The sequence below is a fragment of the Calypte anna genome, chromosome 4B (assembly GCF_003957555.1).
Source record: "Calypte anna isolate BGI_N300 chromosome 4B, bCalAnn1_v1.p, whole genome shotgun sequence".
Classification (NCBI taxonomy): Eukaryota; Metazoa; Chordata; class Aves; order Apodiformes; family Trochilidae; genus Calypte; species Calypte anna.
Window position 1 is genome coordinate 410,785 of NC_044249.1, and position 19,024 is coordinate 429,808.

A 19,024-nucleotide genomic window follows, 5' to 3' on the forward strand; every position below is an offset into this window, starting at 1 on the left:
TGTACATAAATTAAAAAGTTCTGTTACAAAGTTCATTAGTATAATGAGTAGAAATACCTCAAATACAAAAATCACTTTTTGTCATACTCTGCTGTGGATGAAACAGAATGGTAATTATCAGTAAAATGAGTTAGAAGTATTCCTTTCCCTGGCAGTCCCATTCCTTCTGGGTTTATCCTTCTGGAAGGTTTGAGAACCCTCATAGTTAGAAATAGGTTACTAGCTCTTAATCAACTGAAGTAAAAATTACCGTGGGGATTAGCAGACCTATTTTTTTTTTTAACATGTTTCTCATTGGATTGCTGTTTTCTTTTTTTCCTATCGAATTCCATCCTTGAACTGTTGCCAGATTTCTGTTAACCCAGGGACTGTCAGGATATAGCAACTTAGGAAAAGATTTCAGACATAATAATGTTGCTTTCTGGGCTAAGATATGAAAGACTAAAAATTTAAGTTCCAGGTCATGCTTTGGAGAAAGGTGGAGAAAGAAAGCAGTATGATTTCTGTTAAAATAAATGACTGTTATGATTTAGTCCACAAAATTTAAATTACTGGATGATAAGGGATGATGCAATGAAATATGTGTTGCTTTTTGCAGGTTTTCAGAAGGACTTCTTTTTTTCTTATGTTGGAAATGGAACTGAGCTTCCTGTTTCCTTTTCTATTTTCTCCCCATCTCTTTACACCTTTTTTACACCATCTCTCTGAAAGCACCCATTAAAATGTTCTCTCAGCTTCCAAGTTTTTTGACAGTAGGAAGATTGTTCTTGTTCTTTATAGTCTCAATAGGTAAGGCTTTTATCTAGGTCAGCATACTTCAAAATATTTAATTCGTTTAAATCTTTCAACAGCAACAATATTGTCTTGTGGATGGATTATCTACCTAACTTACTATAATTCCCGGAACATTGGACTCATTTTAACATTGGTTCTTAACAGATTATATAAAAATGGCTACATCCATATTGGTAAGTTATAATTACTGTAATGCCACTGTATATCTACTGCTTTTTTTTTAATTTCATTTTGTTAGAAATGCTAAGTAAAACCAAGGCATTCCTTCATTACAATAATTTGAAAATGGTCAGCGTGGATTTAGTTCAAGAAGAGAAAAAGTTCAGTATCATGCTTGATATAGATAGAAAACCCCTCCCTTTTTCACTGAAGTTTCATTTTATGTTAAGGTTCACTTGATGGGCATTTAATTTTATGTCAAGTTTACTTTATGTTTAGCCTGTATATTTTGTGTAGTGAAAATCTGTGCCTTTTTCATTATCTGTTTTTCAAAGCCCTAAATCATAATGGTTAGAGTCCTAGGAGGAGAAGAATGACCTCCATCCCTCATGGACCCTGCATGAATTGTTTCTGAAATATCTCATAATTTGGTGTTGAGGGGTGCAGCCCCCCACTCCTCTACACCTTTGAGGTGGGTTTTAGGGCATCTGAAGTGTGGGTAGCAACTGCTGGAGCAGGCTCAGAGGGGCACAGCAGAGTCTCAAGCCTCATCTCTGCTATGGCAATGTCCTTGCTCTCTAAATAAGCTGTCAGAACAACTAATCATGTTAATCCATACTGGGACTGTGATATGTAGAATTTTTACTGCCTAGAACATTTGCATGGAAATCCATTAATTTTTAAAATATTTTAAAACATTTTTTAATAAAACAGGTCAGTGCAAATCACTTGGGTGCTCACCCACATTACAAAAATATCTGATGCTGAGTCACAGAGGGCTGTGTCCCATTACACCAGTCTGATTGCACTTGTGATTTTCTTTCATGTATTATTCCATGCCTTCCTCTGTCTGCTTTCCAGAATGATGGATATTTTACTTCTGGATATTTTTTTGCAACTATTGATCATGAATTTAGTGAAAACTTAAAAAAACCTCCAACCATCTATTATCCCCTGCCAAAGAGAACCCTCCAATAATTGGTTTATGCCCTCAAGAATTTAATAAGTGTAATCCAAATAATTTTCAAATCCAGCTTTCTGAACAGTGATGTAGATGAAATACTTATTGGTTGCTACACCTGATCTGTAGGGTTTTATTAAACTATTTCTGTGAAGTTGCTATAAAGTAAAGACGGCTGGACATAGCTGGTCAAATGTATGGCCAATTCTTTATAAACTTAAGCAGTAAGAGCACAACAGTGATTAAATTTCATGATTTACAGCTTGACTTCTATTGAGTAATGTTGATTTAAAAAAAATGACATCCTGTGAACCCTTTCTCTCACACTAGGCTCCTTCTCGTTCTCGGTGCTGTCTGGAAAAATCATGGTTCGTGAGATCTATTTCATCACAGAGGACATGTCTATCAGGTACAGATTTCCTAGGGAGTCACTCTTCTGAACAGTGATTTCAAATACAGTACATGTCTAAATAATGCATATAAAAATACTGTCTTAAAAATTAACAAGAAGTATAAGTATACTTATTAGACATAAACTGACCCTTTTGATGGTCTTTCTTAGATACTTGTGTTAGCCCATTTGCTGCTTGGGTGTTATCAGTTGGAAGTGAGTATTGGATAAGATTCTAGTTGTCCTTAACATTTGTGAAAGAAAACACATCAGAGTTTGAAGGAGAGCTATTTTTCATCAGTGTCTTTCCCTCCTTCACACTCCCACTCTTTAATCTGGAAATCAATTTTGGCCAAGTAGTTTTCATTTACTGGAACTGAGAATTGTTTCATGAACCACACACTAGAAAATTGTTGTCATTTTGATTATTAAAGTTAAATTTGGAAAGTCATGGGAAGGCAAATGATATGGGATTTTATACAAGTTTCAGCTAATGCAGTAATTGCATATATACCATGTTGTTTATGCTGTAATGCTTTTTGCTTTAATATTGCTTGTACACCACTGCTACTGCAGGTCTCCACACTGCATAATGCAACATGCCATGAATCTGTACGTAGGATTTTTGGATTGTCATTCTCTTAACTTCTGTTTTGTCTGATCTATTTGATTTAGAATTCAAGATGGATTTATCATATTTCGCTGGTGGAAGATGTACAACCCTAAGCAGAAACAGCATGGTAAGTTTCTCAAAAAGATTTCCAAGTTTCAGAAGTATACAGAAAAATACTTCCCTTGCACAATTGGATGCATGCAATTGATCTGTTAATATGTGCCTGAAGCACGCTGAATCATCAGAAGGTGTGGGTCCTTTTAACCAGCTGACTAGAACAACACAAGGAAATAAATACCAGATTCATTATCAGGGATTTGAACCCCTAAAACAAAAGACTAACCTTAATAGTAGCCTTTATTGTCTGTGGTCTAAGCATAATAGACCCTGTATTGCAGTTTATAACTCATAAAGAGAGACTTATGTTCTGGAAGTAATTTTATTTTCAATGTTTTAGTTTTAGTCTACAGATCCTTCATAAAGCAAAAATAAAGCTGATATTTTGCTATAGGAAAGCATGGAAGCTGAATCAGAGATATTAACAATTTAAAAACCCCACCGGACTTTTATAAAAACACAATTATATATTTTAGTATTTTCCTTGGAAAAAATATGTCTCATGAAGACTTGGATACAAGCAGAAGCAATTGTTGTCTGAGTGTTGTGTTGATGTTCTGTGTTTTGTTGATTTTTTTTTTTTTAATTTTTTAATTTTTTTAAAATGTTCTGTAACCAAAGTGAAGGTTACTTTTAATAACAAAATGCAACAGGAATGGGATTTTTCCTAGTGATGACAAACTTAAAGTCCTGTTAGGGTAGATCTAATGTGATATTATGCTGTTTTTTTCAGAGATATTTAGGGTATTAGAGGAAGGAGGACCTTTGTGCACAAAGGGGAGTTTGGTGAAGGAGCCCAAAATACTTGGAGACCTTCATCAGGGAACTCCCTTTCAACTCATTTCAGGTGTCCTTAGCATCACCTTTTTTGTTAAAGGGATGTGCTTGAGAATGCATCAGAACAGATGCATTGTATGCCTATCTTTGGAATCTAAAGTGAATGTTGCTCTAAGACTTGGTTGCACTGTACCTGGGATGCTTCTCATGAAGACTTAATCGCAATTCCTCACGTAAGAAAAAGTTTGATCCAGAAAAAGTTAGGATAATGACTATTGATAACCTGTATTTCCAGTTCTTCAGCTTGACCTCCTTTTCATCAGGGCACTATATTTGTACCAGGCATGTCAGACCAGTGTTCAAAGAACTTAATAAAAAAGCCAAGTATGTGGGTTGTCTTTCTGCCCTGCGTTTTAGGTTATATCATACTGGGACTTGAGAGCAGATTTTGCATATATTTGAGAAATGAAATGTTTTAGGAACAGAAGTTGGAGGATTATATTGTGAATAGGCCACATCCAGGTGTCTTGGCTTAGGTGCCACAGCAGATAATAAATTTTTGTGTTTCAAAATCAGATAGTGTTGTTTGTGAAGTACTCTGCTGAAAGGGGAATATGGTTTTCAGAATCAATTCCTCTATTTTTTATTGTCTGGAGCAACTTTTTTCATGTTTCCATTAGGTTTTATTTCATGGTTATATTTATGTTGAATTGTTTGGTTAGGTGTGATACAAATACTTAAATAATGTCTTGATTAAACTCTGTAGGAGGCAAGTGTCAAAACCTTAGCAACGCTATTCACCTTGATTCCAGCAAATGTTGATAGAACTTTTACATGACCTATCTATATACTTCTTTGAATCATTTAGCTATATGACCTAAAGATTTACTTGTCTCTTCTGACTTTTTTTTTTTTTTTTCCTGTTCCAAAAGTATCTTAGGCAACCAAATTTGTGTGTGGAGATCAAATCTTTTTGTTATTCAGAAAAAGAGGTAGTTGTCCCTTTAACAAAATGAATTACTGCATATTATTTCATTTAGTTAATGAAGTCTAATGCTTGCCTGCAGGAAATTGAAAAATTAAATTTACTTGTGTTCTTAATGATACTGAGATCTCCCAGATGAACAATTGTGTATCCTAATCTTTGTCCATGTCATCCTTTGCCTGTATCTTCTTGATGCATGTTAACATTACCAAAGAAGGGATTTGAAAGTGCTTTTATGAAAACAGGAAGGAACTGAAACTGACTCAACAACGTATTTCTCTGTCTCTTGTTCAAGAAAACTGTGATGTCTGTACTTTCTGGAGACTTGTTATATATCTGCTTCTTTTTATAATGATACAGAAATGTCTCGTCATTGAGTAAGAAGTGGGTTTCTGTTGTTGGGTCTGTGTTGTATAGACACAAAACACTGGGGGGCAGAGGAGTTTGTGAGCAAGGAGGGGAGGGGGCACTCACTAAAGCAGCTGTCTCTAGACTTGGACCTTTGAGCAGCTGCCTTTTTCTCTTGGCCCAGACCACAGCAGCAGTGGTGTACACTTGACTTCCCAATTTCCAATATCTGTGAGAAATGTCTTCAGTTTGTACCCCCTGAGTTGCAGTTGGGCACTGCTGTAATGGCCATTGGTATTTCAGCTTTCTAAAGTCTGCTGGACTTGGAGCACATCAGGTTTTGGAGCAGCTCGGGTCTCTTGAGTGCATGTGTAATGGGCACTCTTTCAAATGGGCAATTAGGGGGAAATTGTGCGAGTTTTTCCTCACATTAACTACATAATTAGGTCATACTACTGAAGGCAAAAGTATGTCAAAACATGTCAGAAACAGCTCTGTATGCCATCAGCAGGTGTTAAACTGGTTTTTAAGTATCAGAGAGTCAAACTGGTAATAAACTTAATTTTTTTTTTTAAATTTAAGAAAATGTTGACCCATTTTGCAAAATGAATATGCTTCATGTTTGTTTTGCATATTAATGCTTTCTCTTTCTCTGTAAAAGAAAATTGTTTGGGTTTTTTTGTTGTTGGTGGTGTTTTTGGTTTTGCTTTTTTTTTTCCCCTGTTCAGCATTGCTCTACCACAGACCTTGGCTAGAGAACCATTCAGTTTGAGGTTGATTTGGTCTCAAGTACTTATACGTGTGCTGAAAAGCAGAAGTTGGCACCAAGGCTTTTGTGCTGTGCATCAAGAGAGACTTTTTTTTTTTTTCTTTTTTTTCTTTCAGGTATGAGAGTGAATAATCTTCACCTATCATCTTGTGCAGCTCCTGCTTGGACTTACTTTTAAATTGTGACCAAAGGCTGAAATGCCTTCTAGGTTTTATATTTTGTATACAATTGTCTAACATGCCAAGTTCTACTGAATTTCTAGGAATAGTGTATTTATTTTACAGGATTTTTTCTACTGCTTTTTATATATACTTCAGCAGCTGTTCACTACTGCATAGGTTGTTTCTGCAAAATGTGTGTATTTGAAAAACTGGAAAAATTGCAAGGCAGTGTTCATGTTTTCCTACTATTTTATTAGATCCAAAGGCAGAAACAAGGCTGTATATTATGGTGAACGACTTTGAATTTCATGTGTACAACCGTTCTGAGCTTTATGGACAACTTCAAGAACTATTTGGGTTGGATCCCACAATAATTCCAGTAAAGAAAGACGATGAAAAAGCACAAGTAAACGGGAGGCAGAGAACACACACCAATCTTCAAAGGTAAATTATTACTCATTTTGCTATTTTGTTGATGCTTTGTTCTGCAGAGTGCTGAACTAATTGAGTAATCCTTTGTTAACATATGCTTTAGAGGCCAAATGGCCGAAGCACAGCTGAAAGAGAAATTGCTCTGACAAGCCTGACAGTCTAAATCTTTTTCCTTTTCTCAGAGTTTCTACCATAATAATTAAAAAATGCAAAAAACCCTACCAGACACTCCTAGTTTAATGCTCAGAGACAGGTTGAAAAATTTATTTGAAGCACAATGTGGAAAGGAAGTGTGTGTTAAAGAGGATTATGTTTCCAGAATAATAATGATATTGCTCAGTAGAATTTATAGCTGCTGAAGGCATAGAATAGAAAAAATGTGAGGATCTGTATGGTTTTGGGAGCACTAACTGGTTTTTGACCTTCAAATATGAGCTGATTTCACAAGTAGCCTTTTCAGGGATGTATGTTTGTTTATAGCTATGCAAGCCTTCTTTTCTTACTTAATTCCTGTTTTTGGGTACCTCAGAAAACATGGTGTGGGTCTGTAAGGAGTTCTGTGTGGCTTGTGTGTAGTGGAGTCAGACATTCTATAGTAAGGCTCTCTGAGCAGAATCACACCAGATTTACTTTATCAGTAGGAGCAGTGCAGATCTAAGGAGCCTGAATTCTTCCACTGCTGCTGGCCAGGCCAGTATGTGTTACTAAATTATGTAGTGGGCAGCTGCAGGGCACTGTCAGACCCGACTTTGGATGAGGCTGTGCTGCTGAGCAGGTATCCCCTTGTTCCCATCTTACACCCTTATTCTGCCTGTTGGTACCATGGGTCTTGGGAAATGAAAAACCTCACACCAAAGACCTGAAAGGATTGGTTTGGAAATACTTGGATCAGACTGCGTTTTCCTGAAGAAGGGTTATTCAACTGTTGCTCTGTGTTAGAGATGCCACACTTGTTTTCTGGCTGTGTCAGCCCAGTCCATCAGCACACAAGGCACAGCTGCACAGGCTGACAGGCTCTGGAGTATGCAGTAGACTACTGCAGGTCCTTTAGAAGAGGAGTGTTCCCTGACAGCTGTGCACTGAAGACCTCTAGAGGGAAAGGTTGGTTGGTTCTTCTGCAGACAAGACAAAATAATAAAACTTGTTTTTTTCCCCACAGTGTTAAAGTAAAAACAGAATCTCAAGACCCTTCTTCTTCATGGAGGTCACTTATTCCAGTCATTAAAGTCAATGTGAGCACGGTAAGTGAAAAGACACTGATGATGATGATGATGATGAAAATATTTAGCAGTATATGTTTAAAAATCTGGCTTGCCATTTGGTTTTCTTTTACGTTCTTTTTGAATTTCTGTTCCCCTTCATGCTTTAAAGAAGCTCTACAGTAACACTACTGGCAATCACCTGAAACAGGCACGAATCCTGCAGGTGCTGTTGAAAACGTGTTTCTGATATTCCCTATTTTGGGGAATACTTGTATGTTAAACTTGTGATGGTTTCAAGAATATCACCAAATAATTAGGCTAGGTAATGCGTGTTGTACCATGTGGGGTGTGTTGGCTTTTCTCTTATTTTTTTGTTTCTTCCCCATCTCTTCTAATAGGGGGATTTGGACATGTTCTTAAAGTTGATATTGCCTCCCAAATAGCCTGGGAGATGAAATATTGACAGCTTAATGTAGAAGGTAGTGTTTTTAGATATGCACAGATTATGCCCAGGATTTTTGTCCGTGGTATTTATGTGCATATGACTGCAGGTTAAACTGCAGTGCATAAGTACAGAAGAGCAGTGCATAGTGAGTAACTGGGTTTTCTTTTTGATTTAGGGTCGCTTGGCATTTGGGAATCATTACCAGCCACAAACACTTTGTATTAACTTTGATGATGCTTTTTTGACGTATACCACAAAGCCACCCTCAAGCCACCTTGATCAGTTTATGCACATTGTGAAAGGAAAACTGGAAAATGTTAGAGTCATGCTGGTCCCAAGTCCAAGATATGTTGGTCTTCAAAATGATGAGTAAGTTCGGGGGTTTTTGTTTTGTTTCCATATTATTTTTTTATATATTTTAAGAAAATGAAGAAAATAATGTTGGTTGTGTTTCCATGACTTCATCTTTCTTGGTGTGTTTAGATAACTGGCGGGTTCTACCACTCCAAAGGTTTTAAATGTTAGATCTTTAAACTGTTTTATTTATGGAGAAAAGTACTGGTTTTCTGTCTCATTAGTAATTTTTTGTGTGTGTGTGTTTCTGCTCTGTGATAAACGCCCTACTTTCACCTTTATTTTCCTTCACTTGGGTACTACAGCTGTACATAGGCTTTGACAGCACTAGGATAAATGCAGGGCTTAAGCTGTTGACTTCTACAGAGCTGATTTGCCAATGGTTTGGAAAATATGTTTCAATAATGGGCAAAAGCTGCACAATAGTCCCTGTAGTATAAATCATTTTATCTTCTGAAGCAGCATTGCTGGTCCTTGTACACTGATGTGTTCCGCAGAGGAGGGGTTGTGCAGCTTTAACAAACCAAAGGGTAAAAAGTCGAAGAAAAGAAAGGCTGCCTGCATAAAGTGATTTGGTGGTAGAATTTTCATCTTATTACACTTTAACCAGCAAGACAGTTCCGTGCATACTCCGTTAACATTCTTGATTTATATGGTATGAGAAACATAGGCATAGTTTTCTCTATCTTATTTAATGCTTACAATGATACATATTCAACAGATAATTTGGAGAAACGTAGATTTCAGTCTTTCACAGCCTTTATTTGGTCAAAAAGCCCAAAGTTTGCTATCCTTTCACAACTGTATGTGTAAGTTTATGTAAAATGAGTATAGCAATTCTATACCTCCGAAGCATCAATGTCCAGAAAATTAATCATGATCCTTGGAAATGAACTGTACGTGATTTGACTGTACCTTAATTGGATTTTTATCAGCCAAATACTGCTGTCTGTAATATGCCTTCAAGTAACATTCTGTGGATGCCTAGAGAATCTTACTCTGCCAACATGATAACAAAGGAAATTTCTGCAATTAATAATGAAAACAAACAAGATTAAACCAAAATAGAATTAAGATACTTAACTATTAGCTTTCCCTCCTGCTTCTGCTAAGTATTTTCTTTTTATATTGTTACCATCCCTACAGCTCCTGGTGGCTGAAGGATGCCATGTGTACAGAAAACATGACCTAATTAACTGAGTTGATTCAACAGATGACCCAGTTCACTGCAAACTGGGAATGTTTGAATCTTTAGAGCCTGTCCTCTTACCCTTCTTTGGCTTAAAAATTAAGCTTAACTTCCAGAAATTCCTGCAGGCAATCCATGTCAAAAAAACAGCTAAGTGACTTGATGCAATTTGTAACAGGCTGACTAATGGATACAGGCATCAAAAACCCACCTTGAAAACTGTCAGATTATAGACACCTCAACATTTTCATCACTTCTTGCAAATAAATCCTCCAAAACCCAAGGAAAAAAAATCCAAACCAAAAAAAATCCACCACCACCAACAAAAACCCCCACAAAACCCCAAAACCTTTGCTAGGAAAAGCATATGAAAACTAAAGAAATTTGGAAAGCAGCGACTCAGCAGGATCAAAGTGGAAATGTAGGGTAGATATAAGGAAGTACATTTTAATTCTAATATTGTTATAATTCAGTGCCATTTTTTTTTTCTTTTTTCTTCTGCTAATGGTCTGTTGTGGAGTTTCTAGTGTCCTACAGCCTCCATCACCTAAGGGTCATAAGATGTATTTGCTGAAGTTGGTGGGTTAGTGGCCTAGTTCAGTACCTTTCTTTCCCAGGACTGCTTTTTTTGTGTGTGTATTTTTTTTGTTTGTTTGTGTGTTTGTTTTTGTTTTGGTTTTTTTTTTTTTTTTGGTTAAGCTGTAACAATTTCTAGAAGTAGCAAAGTCTTTTGTGGTAAAAACAAAATGTTTGCATCATAACCATTATTCTACTACAAAATGTAGTATTATGGAAATTCACGTGGTAAGACTAAGGAATGGATGGTAGTATAACAGTGCCACAAGAAGTTTTGGGTGTTAATTTTATCACTTAGATCCTTTTATATTGAGGGAAATGTTTTTTTTTTAAACTAATGGTCTAATTACTGACTATATCCTGTCCCTTTGGTTTAGCGTGCTATTTTAGTAAGAAAACAATTAGCAGGTGGAAGAACAATATAGGACAAGGAGAGAGGAACCCTTCATGGAGACAAACACTGAAAGTAAAACTTTGATACTTGGTCATGGCTTATAATACTTCAGAAATGTCTTTGTGGAGAGGAAACTTGTAATGCTTCAGTTAACTGAACTTTCAGTTCCTTTATGTAATAATAACAACAACAAAATAATGTTCCAGTACTTGTTTCAAATCAGGGTAGACACTGGCTAGCAATGTGATGGCTTTCTTTTTGATAGTAGACTTGAGACCAGATCAGAAGCTCATTTAGTCTGAGGTAGCAGCCTGGGAATCACAGCATGATAGGGAGGGAAAAGAAGTTTATAATCTGCACAGCAGCTCCATTTCAACAGACCATGAGTGTCCTGGGCACTTGGGTCTGTTCCATCCGCCCCACTGGCAATGTGACAAGACTGGCAGATAAGGCAGCCTGTGGCTCCTGCCTGCAGTCAGGCTGCTGGCAGAACCCATGTGGACAGAGGGAGCCTGGTGTCCTGGATTCACATCAGGCTTGACTCTTGTCCACATACATTGAATCTCCACTGTTGGCTTGTATGAGACAGGCAGCAGTTTTATTAATGATTCCATGGTTAAGTGTGTAATACTCATATGCTACAAGTGAGCCTGACCCGTGTAGTCTCTTCCATCATGCTTAATATGTTTCATGCAGATTACTTCAATTCATAAAGACTAATCTCAGTGCATTGCTTTTTAACCTGGACCTTTGCACTTCTCTCCCTTACAGACCCCCGAGGCTGATGGGTGAAGGTTTTGTTGTAATGCAGTCCAATGATGTTGATATCTATTACTATATGGATGAACCAGGTACCTTCATTTAATTTTTTTTTTAATGCCGAAAAATCTTTGTGCTGAGTCAATATAATGTTTCAGAGCCAATAAGAGCATTCATAAGTGTGCTTATGAACCCTTCAAAATTCATAGGTCATGTTTTCTGAATGCGAAAAAAACTTCAGTTGAAGCAAATGGGAAAGAGTTCAAGTCTTTCATATTCAGAAGGGAGTGAAATTTTGAGCTGCATTTGTTTAATGGTGGTTTGCAACTTTTGAGTTTTTTCATGTAATGTCATGTAATGTCATGTCCCTGACATTGGTGAGCAGCACTTCGGAATAGGACTTCTGTCCACATTGTTGCCCTCATCAGGATACTTTAATGAAGACTTCTTTCATGCTATCTGGTTATTGTATTACATAATACAGGTCTGGTACCAGAGGAGACAGAGGAAAGTACTGATGGAGAAGCAAACAATGAAGACAGCAAATTACAGGATCTGCCACCATGTTGGGGTTTAGACATTGTTTGTGGAAAAGGAACAGATTTCAACTATGGACCTTGGGCTGACAGGCAGAGGTATTACCATGATTTACATCTTTAGTTTTTATCTTTAGAATGTCTTCTCAATAGTAATAGATATTAAAGTTTTTCAGTGTCTGATTGCTCAAACTTCTAATTTATATGAGGCAGGCAGTCCTGCTACAATGGTTTTAAAGTTTGTAAATTCATTGTTGTTTATCTGGTGGGCCTTCCAAAGTTAGGATCCCTCAGTGAATTTCTATTATCAAATCAATAAATTATATTCCTATTTTTTTGAACAAAGTAGTTTTAGTATTGATGAAGTGTTAAATACCTAAGGGTTTAGCCTTTTAATTAGTTAACTTTAGACATATTAAGCTCCTAGTAGCTCATGGTTGGGAATATACTGCATATTGATGAGACAATTTTATGGAAGAACAAATCTGGTTGTGAAAATAATAAGGGGGGAGTAATTTATTCTTGCATAGCAGAATCAATCACTTGATGTATTCCCCAAAGAATTTATTATCTAGACATTTTAGTGACAGAATATTAGGCTAGAGGTCTACTACTTTCATTTATCCCTCAATGTTTTGCACATGACTATTTCTGGTAGAGACAATAAGATTGTTTAGAGAGCAAAGGACTATTAAGTAAAAGTGACATAATCCATGCTGTCCCCTTTTTCCCCTATTAATTACAGACTGATACTTCTCTTGGCCTCCATTAATTCTCCTGTGAAATGATGATGATGAGCTGTCCCTTAGGAGTGTGAGAATGGCAGACCATGGAGTTGTCATTAGATAGGACTGTCAGAGAACTTAGGAGATAAAGGCCAATTTCCAGAACAGTGCTTTGCTAGGAACAGTCAGTAATCACAAACTGTATTTTTAACACTTACCAAGAAAGCCTGCACTGCAGTGGTGTGCTGCTTGTGGGTTTAGCTGGCTAGGCAGAGGAGAGTTTGCAGTCTATGCAGAGTGTGTGGAGTTCATAGGTGCATATGCATTTTTACGTTTTGCTATTTATAGAAGACAGAATTTTGGGAAGTGTCTGGGGGTTTTAGAAGCACAGATGTGTAGGAGTTTTGTGGAATTTGTACTCTCAGTTTGTACAAGGGATTCTGCAAATACTGAAACTTGGTTCTTTGGTTTCTACAGAGTTTTGACTGTGTATTGGGTATTGCATTTGTAGGAGGGTTGTTATTGTGTTTTTTGGCTTTTTAAAAAAAACAAAACAAAAGAACTTCTATGCTGCTGTAGTGATCAGGTGCTGAGTTCAGGGAACTGCTACCTCTCCTTACAGACTTCTACTCCCTTTAGAGCTGGATGAGAAATGCTGTCTCTGCTTTATTGCTGTGGCTTTCCTTTCATCTAGTTGCATGTTCAGACATAAATCTGGAAATGTAGGCTTCATTTCACTCCCATCCTGAGGTCTTGAAGTTTTCATATTTTGTTTATTTTTGGGCATCGCATCAATTATTTATGCACAAACAGAAGCATAAACAGATTACTTCCTAGTATGTTTTTGTTGCAGATTTGTAAACCAAAGATGAGGAATAATAAGCAAAAAACCATAGCTTTTCATGTTTGTTATCTGAATGAAAATATTTGATTTGTTCTAAATCAGTTATGCTGTGTCCATTTCTGGCTTTTATCCAAAAGTCACTGGTAATTCACTAGTGAGTTGGAAGGCTCCCATGATCAAGATTTTAAAGAAGCATTCTTTCTTACCAATCATGCACTGGTTGTCTGAAGACTCAGCTAATTGGAAAATAATGTGTTTATGCATCTATTTGCATAATTGTGTGTGTGTACATATATATTCTGTGAATAAACACAACCTTTTTTTTTTCCCCCTCCCACTAGGGATTGCTTGTGGAAGTTTTTCTTCCCACCAGACTACCAAGTTATGAAAGTCTCAGAAATTGCTCAGCCTGGGAAACCAAGACAAATTCTTGCTTTTGAGCTGCGGATGAATATTATTGCAGATGCTACCATTGATTTACTTTTTACCAAAAATAGGGTAAATAACACAAACTTGCCTAGAAAATAACTCGTCTACTCTGATTAAACTGTGTTTTTGGGTTGTGCTTAGTTCCTCTTGTGTCAGGTGTTTTTTACAAAACTGTGTTTTTAAAAGCTGGTGACTTAGTTTAGAGTTCCATAATTATAAGCATATTCTTCAAAGACAAATATTGGCTGAGATACACTGTTATTTTTTAGCTTATTGTAAATTTCTGTTAAGCCTTAAATCTTTATCTTATGCCACGCTGGCTCCTAAATTCATGATCTGGACATTTCCTGTGCATATCTAATGTTACTGGGGAAAGGTGTATTGTGTTTAGAGGTTTGGATTTTTCCTCTACTTGTTGTTATTCTAATGAATGGGATCTGGCATGACTTCATTATACACTTGTTTTCTTTTTCTTGTGACTTGAAAGGGATAGAAAATGTAGTGTGAGAAAAACCATTTCCTCTACCCTCTCAGGGCTTGGATCAGAGTATCTTACACCATTTCTATTAATGGACTTAAGTCAACATTTGTTAAGCCTAAAACTGATGTTACTTGGTATTGGGGCACATAGATAGTTCATTAATAATTCTTGTGAAGATACAAAAGACTTCAGTCATTGGATGCCTTAATACAGCTGTGAATAGTGATAGGTATGAATTATACTGATTAATGCATCAAATGTATAAATAATGTTTGAATGTCTTTCCTGTCTTGAAATACAGGAAACCAATGCTGTACATGTGAATGTTGGTGCAGGTTCATATTTGGAAATAAATATTCCCATGATAGTAGGTGAAAACGGTGAGTTACAGCTAAACTTAATTTGTTTTTCTTATGTTTTTCCTGAACTATTTATCTTAGTTCATGTGTGTGTGAATGTCTTGTGTTGTTCTCCTGTGCCTATGAAATAATGTTTTCTCATGTAAAGGAAGAAAAAGTTTTCTTGTAGATTTCATTTCAAGATAGTAAAACAAGTATGTATTTATATAGTTAACTTGATGTTTTTTCTAAATTAATAAACACAAACTCTTTAACTGCTAGACTGCTTATCATTTAACTGTGTGTATTAAAGCAGATGACAAACACCATCAAAGAATTCTTCAATAGCATTAATGTAGTAGTTGAATTATGCTGAGAATTTTAATATGAAAACTAATTAAATAGTAGTATGTTTAAAGAAAACAAACCCCAAAATTGAAGATGGAGATAAAGATGAATCACAGGTATGTTTCTTGTATATACTCATCTTGCTGGCTGACTTGAAGCCATTTGCTGAATTTTTTGTTCTCTTGATTCTCTCTGGCATATTTTAGTTATATTCTATAACTTAAATCAAGGTCTCTAAAACTTAAGTTTTGCCAGACCCAGGAAGGAGAATTCTATCACATCTTCTGTGTGAATACAGAACATATTAAGCTCTTTGTTGGCAAGCAGTAGAGGGAGTAGAGGACAGAATTTTTATAGAACTAATTTCCTTGGTGATATTTCTTGACTGTTAGTGGACTGCTGAAAACTATTTAAACACGTGTGCAACTCTTTAAGTCTGAATGTTTTGTATTTTTTGTTTGCTAGGATATTCACCAACAATTAAAGGGCAGCTTCTACATGTGGATGCCACCAGCAGTATGCAGTACAGGACTCTCTTAGAAGCTGAAATGCTAGCTGTAAGTTTGCTCTAAGAGTCATAAAGCTGTACTCTCTAGAGGATTTAAAATAAAGAACATATATATTTATCTGTGGAGCAGATCGTTCGGTTCTTAAAGAATACAGAAATACTTGTTTTGAATATGTTTTGCAAGACCTTAATATATAAGGAGCTTTTATATATACACACAACTATGCACATGTGTAACTTTCAGTGACTTGCATGATTTATATACCAATTTATATGTGTTTAGAGAAAGGAGTGAAGGGATGCCTTGTTTACTGTGTAGCCATGTGTTTCTGTAGGCTTTACCTTAATAAATAATTACACTCACTAGGTGTGCTACAGAGTGTGCATGCATAAGTACTTAAAAGTACTTCAGAATGCTCAGTCTCCTAATTGAATAGTGTGTTAGTATTTGGTTCTCCTGGTATTTTGCTTTACTGTAATTCTGAAGATTACTTTTCTCACTGTTTTTTAAATTAACCTCTTAAGGTGATGTTTTTATTGTTCAAATCTGAGCAGCATATCAATTGTTGAAAAATACTGTATCCTGAAAGAGTTCAGTGTATCTTGGAAAGCAGTACTTTTAGTGAAAACTTTGGTTTGTAAATTGCTTGGTACGTCTGCTGTGACAGATGTGTCAGAAGTCCATAGTATACCTCTCCAAATAAATGAATACACTAACACTTGACCTTCAAACACATACAGGGAGAGAGATTAAATTATTATGGAACTGGAGAGACCTTCTGTTCATTCCAGCAGGAAAACAGTTTTAATTATGCAGCAGAGTATATATGTGAAAACTGCTGAGCTACAGGGTCAAGCATTGTCATCTTTTCAAATAATCCTGATGCTTTAATTTTTTGTCCACAGTTTCATATTAATGCCAGCTATCCCAGGATATGGAACATGCCCCAGACATGGCAGTGTGAACTTGAGGTTTATAAGGCAACCTATCATTTTATCTTTGCTCAGAAAAGCTTCTTTACAGGTAACTTCTTTACTAAATTAGTTGTGCATCAAATGAAGTATTCCTTCTTTAGAATTTCTTGTCAAATTCTGCACGGGTGTACAAAGTCAGATAACTTTTTTTACTAAATAAGTTGCATATTAAATTGTCTCATATTTGTAAATTACCTAAAATTGTTCCGGAGGACAAAATTCCTGATGTTTTCTGTTATTTCTAAGTGTTTAAGTACATCATATTGTTTTATTTGGATACCAATTAATTTAATTTTCTACCACTTAAACTAAATTTGGTCTACAGTTATGTTATGTAGCCTTAAATTTCAGGTTAATTTCTTTGAGAGCTATTGATTTGTTTAATGTCTGTTACTTAGGATGTTGATTTCTTGGTCTCTCTCTGGATGACTGACTTTCAGCTACTTAGGCTTTAGGTCATGTCCCTGTGGCTGACAGATAAAAGAAAGTAATTTGCTCCTTACGATTTTGGCTGTGAGGAGGAACACGTGCATACAAAGAACTAGTGTAATACAGAATCAACAAACTGTTGCTGAAAATTACAGCTCCAATAATGGAAAAAATGTAGCCCCATCAATATGGCACTGCTTGAGCTAATTAGCCTTGCTCGAAGGAAGGCTTAATTAGTGCAGGCATAGTGCCATGATAATGAAGTTATCCTAGTGAGGCCAGAGCCATTATCTGCATAGAGCTGCAGTGCACAGCATAGTTTACAAATCTGTTGGTAGCAAACATGAACACACTACAGCAACAACTGTTTTGCTGTTTGCTAATATGACTAATCTACACAGGGAAAACCAAAGGGAAGCAGCTGGTAGTCCAGTGCTTTTAGGAGTGTAACTTTGCTACTGAACAAAACTAAATTAGAAATCTTAGTTAATCCTATGGCACGTGGAAAGTGAGAGATGGAGTTAGAGAAGTGTCTGTGGAATATGTGCCTGAGAAATAGATACTGTATACTGCTCTCATTTTTCTGTAAATGAGCAAACAGTCAAGATGTACAATTTATGAGAAGCGAAAAACTTAAAAGGAGAAATCTTTCACCTGATTGCTACTGACTTGCCATTTATTACTTTATTTGGATTTAGATTTGATCCAGGACTGGTCCAGTGATAGTGCACCTGATATTTTTTCATTTGTTCCTTATATGTGGAATTTCAAAATCATGTTTCATCAATTTGAAATGATTTGGGCAGCAAATCAACACAACTGGATTGACTGCTCCACCAAACAACAAGAAAATGGTGAGATCATATTGATTTTTTTTTTTTTTAATTAAACCTGGAGGAAGAGTACATACTACAAAAATGCACCAATTATGGACTACATGTATGTAGTGACAATAGAATTATGGAACTTTAACTAGAAAAATGTTTATTCAGTGATAAATACCCCTTTTGTTACTGTTGATATACATAAACTCTCCTAAAACTCTTTAAGTTCAAATTTAATCTGGGGAGAGTGCAGTTCTAGAGCATGTTTTAACATTCATTTTTCAAGAGTCTTTGAATCTTTGATTTAGTACAACATTTTTCAGAGAGCAACTAGGAGGTCTTGACCTATGCTCAGTAAGCTAACTGTAAACACACTTGGGAATAATTCTGAGTAATGTTGGAAAGATACCATTTGAACCCCTTATAACTATACATACCTGTTGCCTGTTCACTTCAGAATAGGAGATAACACTGCTAATTGTAGAGGAAACTAAAAGGTATGTTTCAGAAACCCAAAGCTTGGTCTAGTATGCAATTTGATTTATCTGTACTTCAGTTGTCTACACTATACTTGAATCTTATCATTTCAGTGTAGAAAGAAGATGGTGGACTGAAAATCATGAAGTTGTGTTCTAGTTTAAAATAGGGCTTGCTACTTCACCAGAAGTCTGAACTTTCAACGTGTGTTTTGTTGTACAAAACCTGGTGTGTGCAGCAATGAAGTCATGAGAAAGTAGTTTGTTGTTTGTACTATCTGTACTTAGCACAGAGTAACTGCAACCAATGTTCTTCTGTTAAAGACAATGGGAGGGAATAAGTCATTCCAGCATGATTTATCACCATGTACCCTACAAACACACACATTGGTTATACTAAGTTTTCTGTGTCTTAAGTTCTGGAACATATTTTCATTATTTTTATCTATATGTTTGATAACTTGTCTGAGAACAAAATAGGGAGTAATTTTTGACAGATTTTTCTTTTTTGTTACCTCTTCTCTCTCAGTTTATCTAGCAGCTTGTGGAGAAACACTGAACATTGTTTTCTCTCTGCCTTTTACTGACTTTGTTCCAACCACATGCAATACTAGATTCTCTTTAAGGGTAAGTTCTTTTCCCCTTGTACCTTTTGTCTTTTATAAGTGAGATAATTTCCTTATC

The 19,024-nt window shown here is 36.1% G+C and overlaps 1 protein-coding gene across 1 annotated transcript in view; it reads left to right on the forward strand.

Annotated features, from left to right (window-relative positions):
• The window catches only part of KIAA1109 (KIAA1109 ortholog), an 86,753-nt gene that overhangs the window by 6,921 nt on the left and 60,808 nt on the right, over positions 1-19,024 (forward strand). Inside the window, exons 3-16 of the mRNA XM_030450371.1 lie at positions 852-968; positions 2,246-2,324; positions 2,982-3,046; positions 6,334-6,520; positions 7,668-7,749; positions 8,331-8,524; positions 11,440-11,519; positions 11,912-12,062; positions 13,874-14,030; positions 14,744-14,822; positions 15,594-15,685; positions 16,543-16,660; positions 17,739-17,894; positions 18,870-18,967. Coding sequence (XP_030306231.1) covers positions 852-968; positions 2,246-2,324; positions 2,982-3,046; positions 6,334-6,520; positions 7,668-7,749; positions 8,331-8,524; positions 11,440-11,519; positions 11,912-12,062; positions 13,874-14,030; positions 14,744-14,822; positions 15,594-15,685; positions 16,543-16,660; positions 17,739-17,894; positions 18,870-18,967 — 1,655 coding nt within the window. The remainder of the gene's footprint in view (positions 1-851; positions 969-2,245; positions 2,325-2,981; positions 3,047-6,333; positions 6,521-7,667; positions 7,750-8,330; positions 8,525-11,439; positions 11,520-11,911; positions 12,063-13,873; positions 14,031-14,743; positions 14,823-15,593; positions 15,686-16,542; positions 16,661-17,738; positions 17,895-18,869; positions 18,968-19,024) is intronic.